Source organism: Erpetoichthys calabaricus, chromosome 1, assembly GCF_900747795.2.
Source record: "Erpetoichthys calabaricus chromosome 1, fErpCal1.3, whole genome shotgun sequence".
Taxonomy (NCBI): domain Eukaryota; kingdom Metazoa; phylum Chordata; class Cladistia; order Polypteriformes; family Polypteridae; genus Erpetoichthys; species Erpetoichthys calabaricus.
Genome location: NC_041394.2, coordinates 15,340,465 through 15,353,668, shown reverse-complemented (window position 1 = coordinate 15,353,668; position 13,204 = coordinate 15,340,465). Strand labels below are relative to the sequence as shown.

General features: G+C 36.3%; 1 protein-coding gene across 1 annotated transcript in view; it reads left to right on the top strand.

The window, feature by feature from the left end:
- LOC114665723 (galaxin-like) overlaps positions 1 to 12,469 on the top strand; it is a 49,175-nt gene extending 36,706 nt beyond the window's left edge. The window contains exons 6-7 of the mRNA XM_028820347.2: positions 11,027 to 11,083; positions 12,155 to 12,469. Of these exons, the coding sequence (XP_028676180.2) occupies positions 11,027 to 11,083; positions 12,155 to 12,453 (356 nt within the window). The 3' untranslated portion in view covers positions 12,454 to 12,469. The remainder of the gene's footprint in view (positions 1 to 11,026; positions 11,084 to 12,154) is intronic.
- Positions 12,470 to 13,204: the final 735 nt, after the last annotated feature.

Sequence of the window (13,204 nt, the reverse complement as noted above, 5' to 3'; positions counted from 1 at the left end):
TGAATAAAGTTCCATTGGTTAAATGCAATGTGTCATCAGTAGATTATAACTGTTTGAGAATTTTTACTGATCTACTCCTGGGGAATAAAGTGTTACCTGCACTTCATGTGTTATTCTTCATGACACATTGACTCAGACCATTTGGTTCCGCTCTATGAAAGTCTGTTATCCAAAATATGAGGAAAATGTTATAAAAATAAAAGAATAGCAACAGCTGTCCTTTTTGGAGTGTGTTTCCATTTGGTGTATTTTTTTTTTTTTTTTTTGCTCTTTGCTTCCAAGTCCACAAATAACAGCAACCCATCTGAAGGCAAATCCCAACTGTTAATATTTATGGAACTCTGACAATTGAATTTTTGTATTGCTTTTCTATTCTGAAAATACTCTTAAGGTACAAATAACACAATTTCACTTCCATCAAAATGGAAGTTTGGTGATTGGGCCAAATATTCCCTTTCGGGTTTGGATTCTGATTCTGTGATATTTAAAACGTTGAGAAAAGTTGATTTGAGCATGTTGTCTGTAGGCATGTGTATGTCTGTGGAAACACAAGTACAATGATAACTTCCTAAAAAATTGATCTGTCACTCTTGTTTGATACAGGATTCATCTTAATGATGTTTAGTCCAGTTGGGTCCAGTACTTCTCTCCATATCCTTTGATAACTGTTTAACTTATATTCAATGGTTACTGCCATAGAAATTGTTTCATTTAATTGGAACTTTTGCAGTCAGCTTCATTTAGTCAAAGTACTAGGACCATTGATTTGCAAAAATTTAGCATGTGTAGTTTTTCAGGTGCATAATTTTTAAAAATGTACATGTGCACACATACACACACGCATACGTGCAAGCATACACACATTCAAAGACATATATAAGTGAAGATAGCTGAGAGCTTGTTTGCCATATCAAAGCATTTAGAAATGAACACACTGTGAAGAGACACATAAAGGTTTGGGACCCAGTCCCATACACTGAAGATAGTGAGGATGCCATCTTGTCAGAATAACAAAGACTTCCATGAGACATTTGTTTGTATGATACAGAGGATTTTTATATGTGACAGACAGGAAATGACAGTGATAAATGACATTGACGTATAACTGATGAGCCAGAGGGAATAAGATGGGATGAAGGAGGAAGTGAGGCTATCTGGAAAGCGCCAGAAGTGAGATCATTAAATGGAGTCGTATTATCGGTACCCGTAAGAGGACTGTGTTTTGGATGGATTTTGAAGGGAGTTTCTGAAGGTACGTCTTCTAATTGTCATTTTTCTTGAAGAACAAGAGAGAGAGGCATTAGCGCTAAACGGCAAATCCCCCTGGTTGTTGTATTCACACCGCGTCAGGCCCGTTAGCTGTCCCCTACTCGCATGTGTATGACAACACAAACACACATGCAACTAAGTCTCTAATTGTTGACGAGGCATTAAGACCCCTCATACCAATCTGGGTATCTGTGCAGCTTGTTCACTTCATTGACCCACTGTGTTTAGATTCAAATTAAATATTATTGAAGCTGTTCAATTCATTTAATTTCCTGCTCATTTTCCTCTACTTTTGTCTGCGCACGTAATAAATTTAATTGATGTACCGGATTGTATATTATTGCAATCAATTGTTTCATTTTGCAAAATATTCCATTGAGTGATTTCTTGCAGTATCTGGAAAGGGAAATTTACCTGGAAGTCTGTTGACAATCATTGCATACTGATTTTTTTGCATTTGCTATATAAGTGGAGGACAGCCAAGTTTCACTTAATCAGGGCCACAGTGCTGAAGCTAACAATTATTTTGATAATCGATTAACTTGCAATTTTTCAATTAATCAACTAACCTAACAATTATTTTATTATATGTGTAACAGCCAGTCTTAGAAAGTTAAAGCTTTAAGTTGAACTTATATTAGTGTTTGCTTAAATAGAATAGAACAGAATTTTCTTTCATACTGTAGCTATAGAATATGGTATAGCCTTTACCCCCTGTAAGTTAATATGAAATAGAACTTTCTTAGCTAGATTTGTAATACAATGTTAATGTAAACGTTGTAAATGTTAATTAAGTCAGTGTGTGTGTTTTGGAGTTAGTCTCATTGCTAGCAGGGGCTGGAAGACCCATTTGCAAACTATAAAAGGGATAGGTATACAGTTTTCTGACCGTTTAGAAATGGTCTCATCCGTTATGGGAGATGGACATCTGAAGCGCAGCTCCGTTGCAGTGGCTTTATTTTTTCTCTTATTTCTTATTATCCCAAGGTATCCTGTATTTACGCAGCCTAAGGAGTTCTACTACAGTATATAAACATGAGTAACAAGAAAGGCGGTCAGAAAGAAACGGAAAAGAAACCTAAAACTACACCCAAGTCTAGACAGGCATCAGGCCCAAGTGCAAGGTACGGCCTTTCAGAGACTGACCTGGAACAGGAAGGCGAAAGCACAGACTTCCCAGGACCCCGTTCCACTGCAACATCTCCAGTCGAGAGCGAAGGTGCAAGTGATGCAAGTCACGATAGCTTGCCGATTGCAGAAGATCACTTGAAACTAGAGATGGCCTTGCAATCCATGCATTCATCTAGTCCTCGCGAGCCGGAAGCATCGGCTGTAACGGGGGATGCCACTTCACCCGCGGAGCACGAAAGCCAAAACGATTTGTTCAAACTGAATGAAATGATCGCAACATTGGTCACGGCCACAGCCATAAGTGAGCTCAAGAAAGACATTCAGAAAAATATGAAGAAAGAAATTAATGGTTTGCTCAAGACAAACGAGAAGCCGCGGCAAAAGCTGCAAGAGATGCGGCAGGAATATAAAGACTTGGAAAAACATATATATAATCATTTTGATGCAGTCTTTAAAGATATGCTGAGAACAATTGAGGAACAAATTCAGGAAAATGCGTCTAAACTGAGAGCACTTGCCGATCAGCTGGAAGACGTTAAGCAGACATTCATGGCTCGAATTGAAACAGCGGAACATTTGGCATCTAACGCCGATGGAAAAGCTACAACTGTGACTTCCGAATGCAAAAAACTCAGAGACAGACTTGCGGCTCTGGAAGATGGATGCAGAAGGAATAATATTAGAATCGAAGGTCTACCTGAGAATTGTGAAAGTCCAAACCTAGTGAAACTCGTAGCTGAACTATTCTCAAAAATAATTGGAGAGGACTTTAAATCAGATACCAAGATAGCGTTAGCTTATCGCATACGTGGATCAAATACTGTACCTCTAAACCTAGGACTTTAATTGTCTGCTTCGAGAGATTACAATTTAAGCTTAATGTAATGGCACTTCTCAGACACACACAAGAGATTATATTTGAAAATAACCACACTGATATTTTCTCTGATTTCTCACCCTCAACAGCTGCTAAATGTGCAGCTTTTTACAACATTAAACAGTGGTTACGGAAAGCCGAGATGAGATACAGCCTCTTGTATATTCAAGACAAATATCACATCTTCTCCTCCACGGAGGAAGCAGAAAAGGAATTAAGAAAGCTGATCCCGACGCTTTTTTGAAACACGATAGTGAGTCACATCCTGTCATGGTATGGCAAGAAGATATTACCTGCTGTCTGATCTGCTTGCAACGATACGGGTACCATAATTATACATCCTTTTCTGTTCTCTGCCACTCTCTGTTTATGTTTTAATTACAATTATATGCGTATGTGTGTAAGAAATTAAAGTAATTTTTTTTTGTCTTTAACTATTCTAAAGGAAACTGTTTAACATCATACCCTTGGTTTATTGTTATTGTTATTATTGCATTAGGGTTTACAATGCTTATCCACGGCCACTTTTTAAAACCATTTCCTGGGTTTACTGTCTTAATATTTCAAGACTGTTGAAAATTATATTTTATGCTTATAGTACTTAGACTTTATCGGCAATAGATATCTCTACTTATTTAATCCTCAAACGCCGCTGCTGGGGCTTGTTTTGTTTTGGACGTGCTCTGTCTCTAGGTATGTCAGTGGACTGGGACTTTGTGAAGTGTGGTCCAGCCTCGCGTGGGGAGGCAAAATGGGGGGGGGGGGGGGGGGGGGGGGGGGGCGTGGATAAGCGGGGGGGAGAGAAAGAGAGCAAGCTCTACCTAATCTATCCTTTTAATCCTTATAATTATGACTTCCAACATAACAATAGGCTGCATGGCAATAACTCGTGAGAAAATTGGAAATTAAGGTTAAAGCTGTTTCACTTCCAGTTAAGACTACAAAATGACATCAAAAGTTCAGAATCAATGTCTCCATGATTGGACAGTTAACTTTGTGAGCTGGAATGTTAAAGGTCTGAATCACGAATTAAAGAGAAAGAAAGTATTCTCTCACCTAACAGGTCTAAACGCTAAAATAGTTTTTTTACAGGAGACACATTTATTAAGCGAAGATCAGTTCCGGCTGCAAAAAGACTGGACTGGCCAAATGTTCCATTCCAGCTTTACAAAGAAAATTAGAGGTGCGGGAAGTCTTATCCATAGAACAGTCTCATTTGTGGTATCAGATGTAGTATCTGATCCTGAAGGGAGATATGTGATTGTCATGGGCAATTTATTTAACTGTAAAGTGATTCTGATAAATGTTTATGCACCCAATGTCGATGATAGGGAATTCATGCAAAATGTATTTGCATCTATTCCCAATGTGAACACCCATAAAATTATAATGGCTGGGGACTTTAATTGTGTTTTAAATCCACTCTTAGATAGGTCTCCTGTCACAGGGGGGATGACATCTAACATTGCAAAGAAAATTACACAGTTTTTAACTGACCACAACTTATCAGACCCCTGGAGGTGTCTAAACCCAAACTCCAGAGCATATTCCTTCTACTCACCAGTGCATCATTGCTACTGAAGAACTGATTATTTCTTTGTAGATAATAACTTCTTGCCTACGATTAAATCTTGCAAGTACGGCGCTATTGTTATTTTTGACCATGCCCCTATGATCTTGGAGCTGAAATCATTATGCCCCACATACTCATCTTACAGATGGCGTCTTAACCCACTTCTATTAGCAGATGAGAACTCTACAGAATTTATATCAAAACATATCAGTTTCTTCCTAGAGATAAATACACCCTCAGAAGTCTCTGCAGAAATACTCTGGGAAGCTCCAAATGCCTTCTTAAGAGGACAGATTATTTCATATCTTTCCCACAGAAATAAATTAGAAACCAAGAAGGTATCAAAGCTAACCAGCGAAATTACTAGAATAGATCAAGAACATGCCAGGTGTCCAAGTGAGGCTCTTCATAGGAAAAGACAGGCTCTGCATTCAGCGCTCAACCTCTTAACAATTAAAGAAACTGAATAGCTCATTTTTAAATCAAGATATCATTACTATGAACGTGGAGAGAAAGCTAATAAGCTCTTAGCTCAACAAATGCACAAGCAAGAAGTTTGCAATGCAATCCCAGCAATCACCAACACGAACAGAGATAAAATCATTGACCATAAAAATATAATTCATATGTTTAGAGACTACTATAAATCCTTATATTCTACTGAGTTCAAAGAAGACAACACACAATCTAATGCATTTCTGGAAACACTACAGATACCACAAATAGATACTTTTATTTTAGAGGAATTGGATAAACCTCTGGCGCTATCAGAATTACTAGATACTATAAAGTCACTTCAGAGCAGAAAAGCAGCAGGCTCTGAAGTTCTCCACTCAGCTAGCTCCCCTCTTATTAGTAATATTCACAGAAGCTAGAGACAATCAAATTCTACCTCAAACTTTTCACCAAGCATTAATCACCGTCTTTCCTAAGCAAAATAAGGACTTATTACAATGTGCATCATACAGACCAATTTCACTTCTGAATAATGATGTTAAGGTACTCTCCAAAGTCCTAGCCAGAAGGACAGAGAAAGTGCTTCCTTCGGTAATATCGCAAGATCAAACTGGATTTATTAAAGGCCGACACTTAGCTTCCAATCTCTGTCGCCTGTTTAATATAATATATTCACCTGCAAAGTCAAACACCCCGGAGATATTATTATTGTTGGATGCAGAAAAAGCATTTGATATGATTGAATGTAACTACCTTTAGAGAAATTTGGGTTTGGCCCAAATATTTGTGCATGGATCAAACTACTGTATACCAATCCAGAAGCTTCAGTTTGTATTAACAGCATTTGTTCAGACTACTTTAAACTAGAACGTGGTACCAGACAAGGATGCCCCTTGTCACCACTACTTTTTGCAATTGCCATTGAACCACTGTCGAAATACTTATCAGATAAAGGGGATTATCAGAGAAGGACTTGAACAGAAAATTTCTCAATATGCAAATAATATGGTTTTGTACATATCAGACCCACAAAATACTGTGCCTGCAGTCTTAACAGCAATTATAGAATTTCAAAAGATCTCTGGTTTCAGAATTAATTTGAATAAAAGTGTGCTCTTTCCAGTGAATTCTCAAGCATACAATATTAGATTGGACACCTCCCTTTTATTATTGCATATCAGTTTAAATACATAAAGCTCTTTATTAACAAAATTTTGCCGTCTGTATGGAAAAAATTAAGCAAGACTTGCATAAATGGTCAACCCTTCATCTCACTCTAGCTGGAAGAATTAACATTGTTAAGATGAATATCCTTCCTAAGCTTCTCTTTTTATTTCAAGACATTCCAATATACATCAATAAATCACTTTTAAGCAATTAGATTCAACCATAATCTCATTTATTTGGAACTCAAAACATCCGCGTATCCAAAGAGCGACCCTACAAAGACCCAAGGCAGAAGGTGGCATGGCTCTACCTAACTTTCAGTTTTATTACTGGGCAGCAAACATACAAGATATAAAAACCTGGACACAAATAGATGAACATACACAGGCTTGGTGTGCAATAGAAATAAAATCCTGTAGAACTTCTTTACATTCCTTGCTTTGTGCCCCAATAAATGCAAGTTATTGCCAATATACTAATAACCCAATTGTGCTTCACTTACTCAGAATATGGAACCAATGTAGAAATCATTTTAAGATGGAGAATCTTTTATGTGTGGCACCTCTGCATGAGAACCACCTTTTTCAACCCTCACAAACATGCAGTTTTTAATATCTGGAAAACATTTGGGATTAAATTGCTTAGAGATCTTTATATAGACAACATATTTGCATTATTTGAACAATTACATTCCAAATTTAACTTTCCAGTAACACATTTCTTTCACTATCTTCAAATTAGAAACTTTGTTAAGCAGAACCTGCCCATTTTTCCCCATCTCTCGCCTTCCTCTATGCTGGAAAAAATATTGCTCAGTCTCAAGGACTTTCTGCAATATATAAAACTATTTTACAGTCCCTCCCTTTCAAAGATCCAAGAGGACAATGGGAAAAGGATCTCTAACTCAACATATCAGAAAAGGAGTGGTAGGTAGCAATGCAGAAAATTCACTCGAGCTCCATATGCACAAAGCATACAATTATTCAGCTCAAAATTACATATCGAGTACATCTGTCTCACTTGAAATTGTCCAAAATGTTTCCAGGGCAAGATCCAACCTGTGAACGCTGCAATCAAGCTCTAGCCTCACTGGTTCACTTGTTTTGGGCCTGCACCAAATTAACATCATTCTGGACGAAAATTTCTAAGTGCCTTTCAGACAGCCTTGATGTCACAATCCCTCCTAATCCACTAACAGCTGTGTTTGGTATTCTTCCAGATGGGTTTAAAGTGGAGAAGGACAAACAAACTGTGATTGCCTTTACTACACTATTGGCAGATAGACTTATTTTGCTAAACTGGAAGAATCCTAACTCTCCTCTTTTAAGTCAGTGGGTAACTGATGTTTTATATTATTTGAAACTGGAAAAAATCAAATTTGGTTTGTGATGGTGAAAGTAGCCAATCCGAGAGCGTTATTCATTTCTCCTTGCTGCTGATTGGATGCTGCTCTGTGACGCATCTCTGGCAGATGCAGCCCAGCATTCCTGCATCATAACATTTTACCGCGTGTAGTTCTCTCGAGTGTTTCGTTGAGCGTTCTCATGTTTTTCATTTTGTTGTTCTTAAAGCCCTAATATGCCACCCAAAAGCCCTGCACCTTCTAAGGCTTCTGGCAATGAACCTAAGCTCCAGAAAAAGTTTAAGACACTCAAGGAGAAGGTTGAACTACTGGATTTGCTCCCAGAATTAAAAAGTTATGCTGCAGTAGCCACCCAAGGAGCTGTAAATCCTCTGCTTTGCTGTGCAGTCATTATCTTCATTACATACCTTCATCGTACTGCACAGCTAATTCATCATTATCTTTATCTTTAATCAATATCACTCATTATTGGTAAGTACCCATACATTTTACTGTATTTTTATTAAATTAAATTATTACGTATTTAGCATACTTATACCAAAGAAAACACGCTTGCATGAATTACAGCACATATAGTGGTAACATCGGTAGCACTGTGGGAGACATAGTAGTACAGTACTGTACAGTATACGGGTTTACCTTTACATTCTTTTTTAGGGTAATGTATTAAGCTGAGTTTGAAATGAAATTAAAGAGTTTTGGGGGCATATTTAGGGTTTAAATTATAAGAATAGGCATTTTTTTGACCACATCCAAAATTTGCAGTTTTTCACAATTTGCATGTGCTCTAGGAATGTAACCCGCATGAATTTCGGTGGTCATCTGTACATAAATATTTGGGATCTGTATGTATATATATATATATATATATATATATAAACGTATATACTGTAGCTTATATATATATATATATATATATATATATATATATATATATATATATATATATTGTTTCATTCACCCAATGTGTTTAGTTTCAAATTAAATATTATTGAAGTTGTTCACTTCATTTAATTTCCTTTTCACTTTACTCTTCATTTATATGTGCCCATAATGAATTTAACTAATGTACTTGATTGAATGGTACATTACAGTACAATTGATTGTATTATATTGTAAAATATTACAGTGAGTGATTTCTTGTGGTGTCAATAAAATTTAATTTACATGGAAGTCTTGTGTGGATCATTCCATACCGTTTTTTTTTGCATTTATCATATACTAGCTGTCCCCCAAAGGGAAAACTAGAACAGGACAAACTTTAAAAATTAATTAAAAAATAAATATAATAATTTGTATTGTGAAAAATTTATATTGATAGCTTCCATATCAGAGGACCTCTTGATATACAATTTTTTTGGTTTTGCAATCGGGCGAGGACATATAGGTTTCTTAGGGAACTAACCTGGGAGAAAGCAACGTAAAGCTTACCATGCGAGAAGCCTGGTGAGCTAAGATCAGCCCCTGCCAACTTGAGTGTCTGTCCCTGGGCCTTGTTAATTGACATTGCAAAGCAAAGCTCACTTGGAACTGTAATCTTTTGAATTGAAAGGGCATGTCCGTCATGATTAGAGGAATGCAAGGGATTAAAACCCTCTCGCCAATGCAACATCAGACTGACTCGAATGGAGGCTGGTGCGTGAGTGAGGAAGGCCCCACCTGCTTCCCCCTCCCCTCGACCGGCAGTCTCTCTCTCAGAATTGTGCAAAAAAATCGGTGCTGCAAGCGATCTATGATACTTAGAGAAGTCGCAAAATCAATTGAAATGTTCAAACCAATTCTAGAAAAAAACCCAATATAAATCCGTTAAGTAGTTCTCTCGTTTGCTAGCTAAGCAGAAATAAGGTACACGCCCCGAGGCTGGCCACACCCCACCGCACCTAGGCCCACAGCCTCTCTCTCAGATTTGCACAAATATATCGGTACTGCAATCAAACTATGACACTTAGCGTGATGAGAGACATTGCAAACTCAACTGGAATGTTCAAGCAAATTATAGAAAAAAACCCGATCTAAATCCATTAAGTAGTTCGCTTGTGAAAAGCAGACAGACAGACAGACAGATGTTGGATTTAAATTATAAAACACTGTTATAAAATAATTTATTGTGTATCCATTTTGAACCATCCTATTAAATCTTCTCCTATATTTTCGTAGAATACATCTGCCATCCATTTTATTGTATCGATTAATTTTGTGAGTATTGATATCTTTTTAGACTTTAGCAGGTAACTTTTGTTTGGGATGTAAGTGTAACCTTGGCTAGCGCACATCAGGTGGTTTATTTAACACTTAGAATGAGTTTGCTAAGGCTCGATGTATGATATTAGAACATTAGAACAATCTCGACTAGAACAGGCCATTCAGCCCAGCAAAGCTTGCCAGTCCTATCCACTTAATTCTTCTGAACAAACATTCTAGTTTTATAAGATATAATTCACACATCAGTAAACACTCACTGTACTTTAGACGCAGTGAGATTGCTGGTGAGCTTTGTGTCTCAGTTATCTACTATAGTGCTGCCACCTAGTGACTATATATAGATTTTTTTTTTTAAGACGCAACAGCTTTGTGGAGAATAGTGCTACAAATAGACAGTTCATAGTTATGTCGTCACCAAAAAAGATATAAAGCTGCTGATGTTTTGAAACAACTACATTTATTGCAAGATAAATGTCTTGATGATAATGACAGAGATCAAGATAGTGACAATCAATTGGATGATGTGGAACCCGTATGCTCTGGTACTGATGCAGACAGCTGCGGCGAAGGTGTTTCTTGATTACAAGGCGTCCAACTTGTCACGACTGTCAGGACAGCATGACATGAACATTCTTCCACAACAGTCACCAACTGCCTAACATGTTGTGTGCAACCAAGCACCAAGAAATGCATTGTTTTTACAGCACATGTGCTTCTAAGCCTGCACTTTGCATAGAAGATGCTTCAAGGACTCACTGTCAAATGGGGTCTTTTAGTCGTGTTTCTGGCCCAAATAAAGTAATTAAATGTTTCTATACATTTTGACAGTTACTGTTGATAATAAAGCTGTTGCTTTTTAAAACTCTTTACTTTTTTAATGAATTTTGATAGAGTTCATTATTTATCATACATGCATAGACCTCTACTGCTGCGTCCTGGTAATAAATGGTCCAGCAGTTAATTTTTTTTTTGTTTGTTTTGTTTTTAGAAAGATGCAGACTGGTCACACTAGATAACGTATATGTGTCAGAAGAACATAAGCAAGGTAAATATGAAATTCACTTTTTTTGTAATGCTTCTTCATTATTTATCTATTAGATGTAGTGTGGAAGTACTGATGTAGTGATTGCCCTACTGCCTCACAGTTATCGTCAAACAGTGGCCTGTAAATCCCAGCCATATATAATATAATTAATAGGTAGAGTACCTATGTAATTAGATAGGCACCTATATAATTGGCAGAAATGAAAGGCACTATATAATAGATAGATAGGTAGAAATGAAAGGCATTTAATAGATAGATAGAAATTAAATTTGTTTGATAGATAAATAGAAATGTGTTAGATAGATAGATAGATATGTGAAAGGCAATACATGATAGATAAAAATAAAAAGCACTATAAAATAGATAGGTAGAAATGAAAGGCATTTAATAGATAGAAATGAAATGTGTTTGATAGATATAGAAATGTGCTTGATAGATAGATAGATAGATAGATATGTGAAAGGCAATATATGATAGATAAAAATAAAAAGCACTATAAAATAGATAGGTAGAAATGAAAGGCATTTAATAGATAGATAGAAATGAAATGTCTTTGATAGATAGACAGATAGAAATGAAATGTGTTAGATAGATAGAAATGAAATGCGTTTGATAGATAGATAGATAGAAATGAAATGTGTTTGATAAATAGAACTGAAAGACGTTTGATATATAGATAGATTGATTGATTGATAGAAATGAAATGTGTTTGATAAATAGAACTGAAAGACGTTTGATATATAGATAGATTGATAGATAGAAATGAAATGTGTTTGATAGATAAACATAGAAATGAAATGTGTTAGATAGATAGAAATGAAATGTGTTTGATAAATAGAACTGAAAGACGTTTGATATATAGATAGATTGATTGATTGATAGATAGAAATGAAATGTGTTTGATAGATAGACAGATAGATATGGGAGGCAATGTATGATAGATAAAAATAAAAAGCACTATAAAATAGATAAAGAGATAGATAGATCACCATATAATAGAATATCTTAAATTATAAATAAATAATTTTATCTAATTTTAAATGTGTTGACTATTTTGCTTTTGCTCCACAGGTGTTTTTGGAAAAGTTATTTCTATAGAAGCAAAAAATGGAGAACGCCGGCTCATCTTAGACGACTATGCCAAGTTAAATGTGAGCAAATGTCCTCATCAGATTTCCTTCAGGTTCTTCCCTCAGATGACAGAAAATGTCACAATACGTGACAATGAATGCCCATCTCTGACTGTAGGGAACACCTATGTTTTCTGGTGTCCTGACCCTGGGCGTATTTGTGAAGAGATTTCCCCGGTGAACCTGAATGGAAAGATCTACATCAGTAACTTTCTAAGAATTGGCTCAGGGCCATGTTAGAATTGATATTGTTGTTTTTATGAGTTAACGACAGAGTTTTGAATAAGGTCTTATTCAAATGAAACTGAAATAATGTGAGAGATACAGCCTACAAGCACTCTTCATACTTGCAGAATATTACATAAAGAAGCTTTCCTTTGAAAAACATCACTCAGTCAGACATATTCTTCCTGTTCCTAAACAAGCAACTAAAGCACATATTTAGTGGCAGATTAATAATCTGAAGGAAGTATAAAGGATATCCAATTAAAAGTATACACTATAACTGACCTAAGGGTTCAGTGTAAAAATCAAAGAATCAGAATAATTTAATAGTTATTGTCTTCATCTTGTGAATCCACATTGCAATATTAGAAGCAGAATGTACTAAAGTTACATTTTTAATCTCAGAGCTGAATGGTTCACAGAACAATAAAGGTTGGATCCATTTACATTCCAGTTCTCGCCTAAGGACTTTACAGGGGCTCTTTAGTTTTCTAAACTTGCGCATTTCATGATGACATTGCTGGAAGATGACAGCCTCCAGAACCAATCTTGCAAGACATGACAGCTCACTTGTGAGTAAAACCACACCAGGCCAGTTTAAAATCACCAGCTACCTTAAACTGTATATTGATGGGTGTTGTTGGAACTGTATATGGATAGGGGATAAACAATCCATTTCAGAATTGTGCAGCTGTTGTTCAGTAGTTTTAGACGATTGTGACTTTAGACATGTCAAATAACGTGTATACGTTAAGGCTGAGAGAGG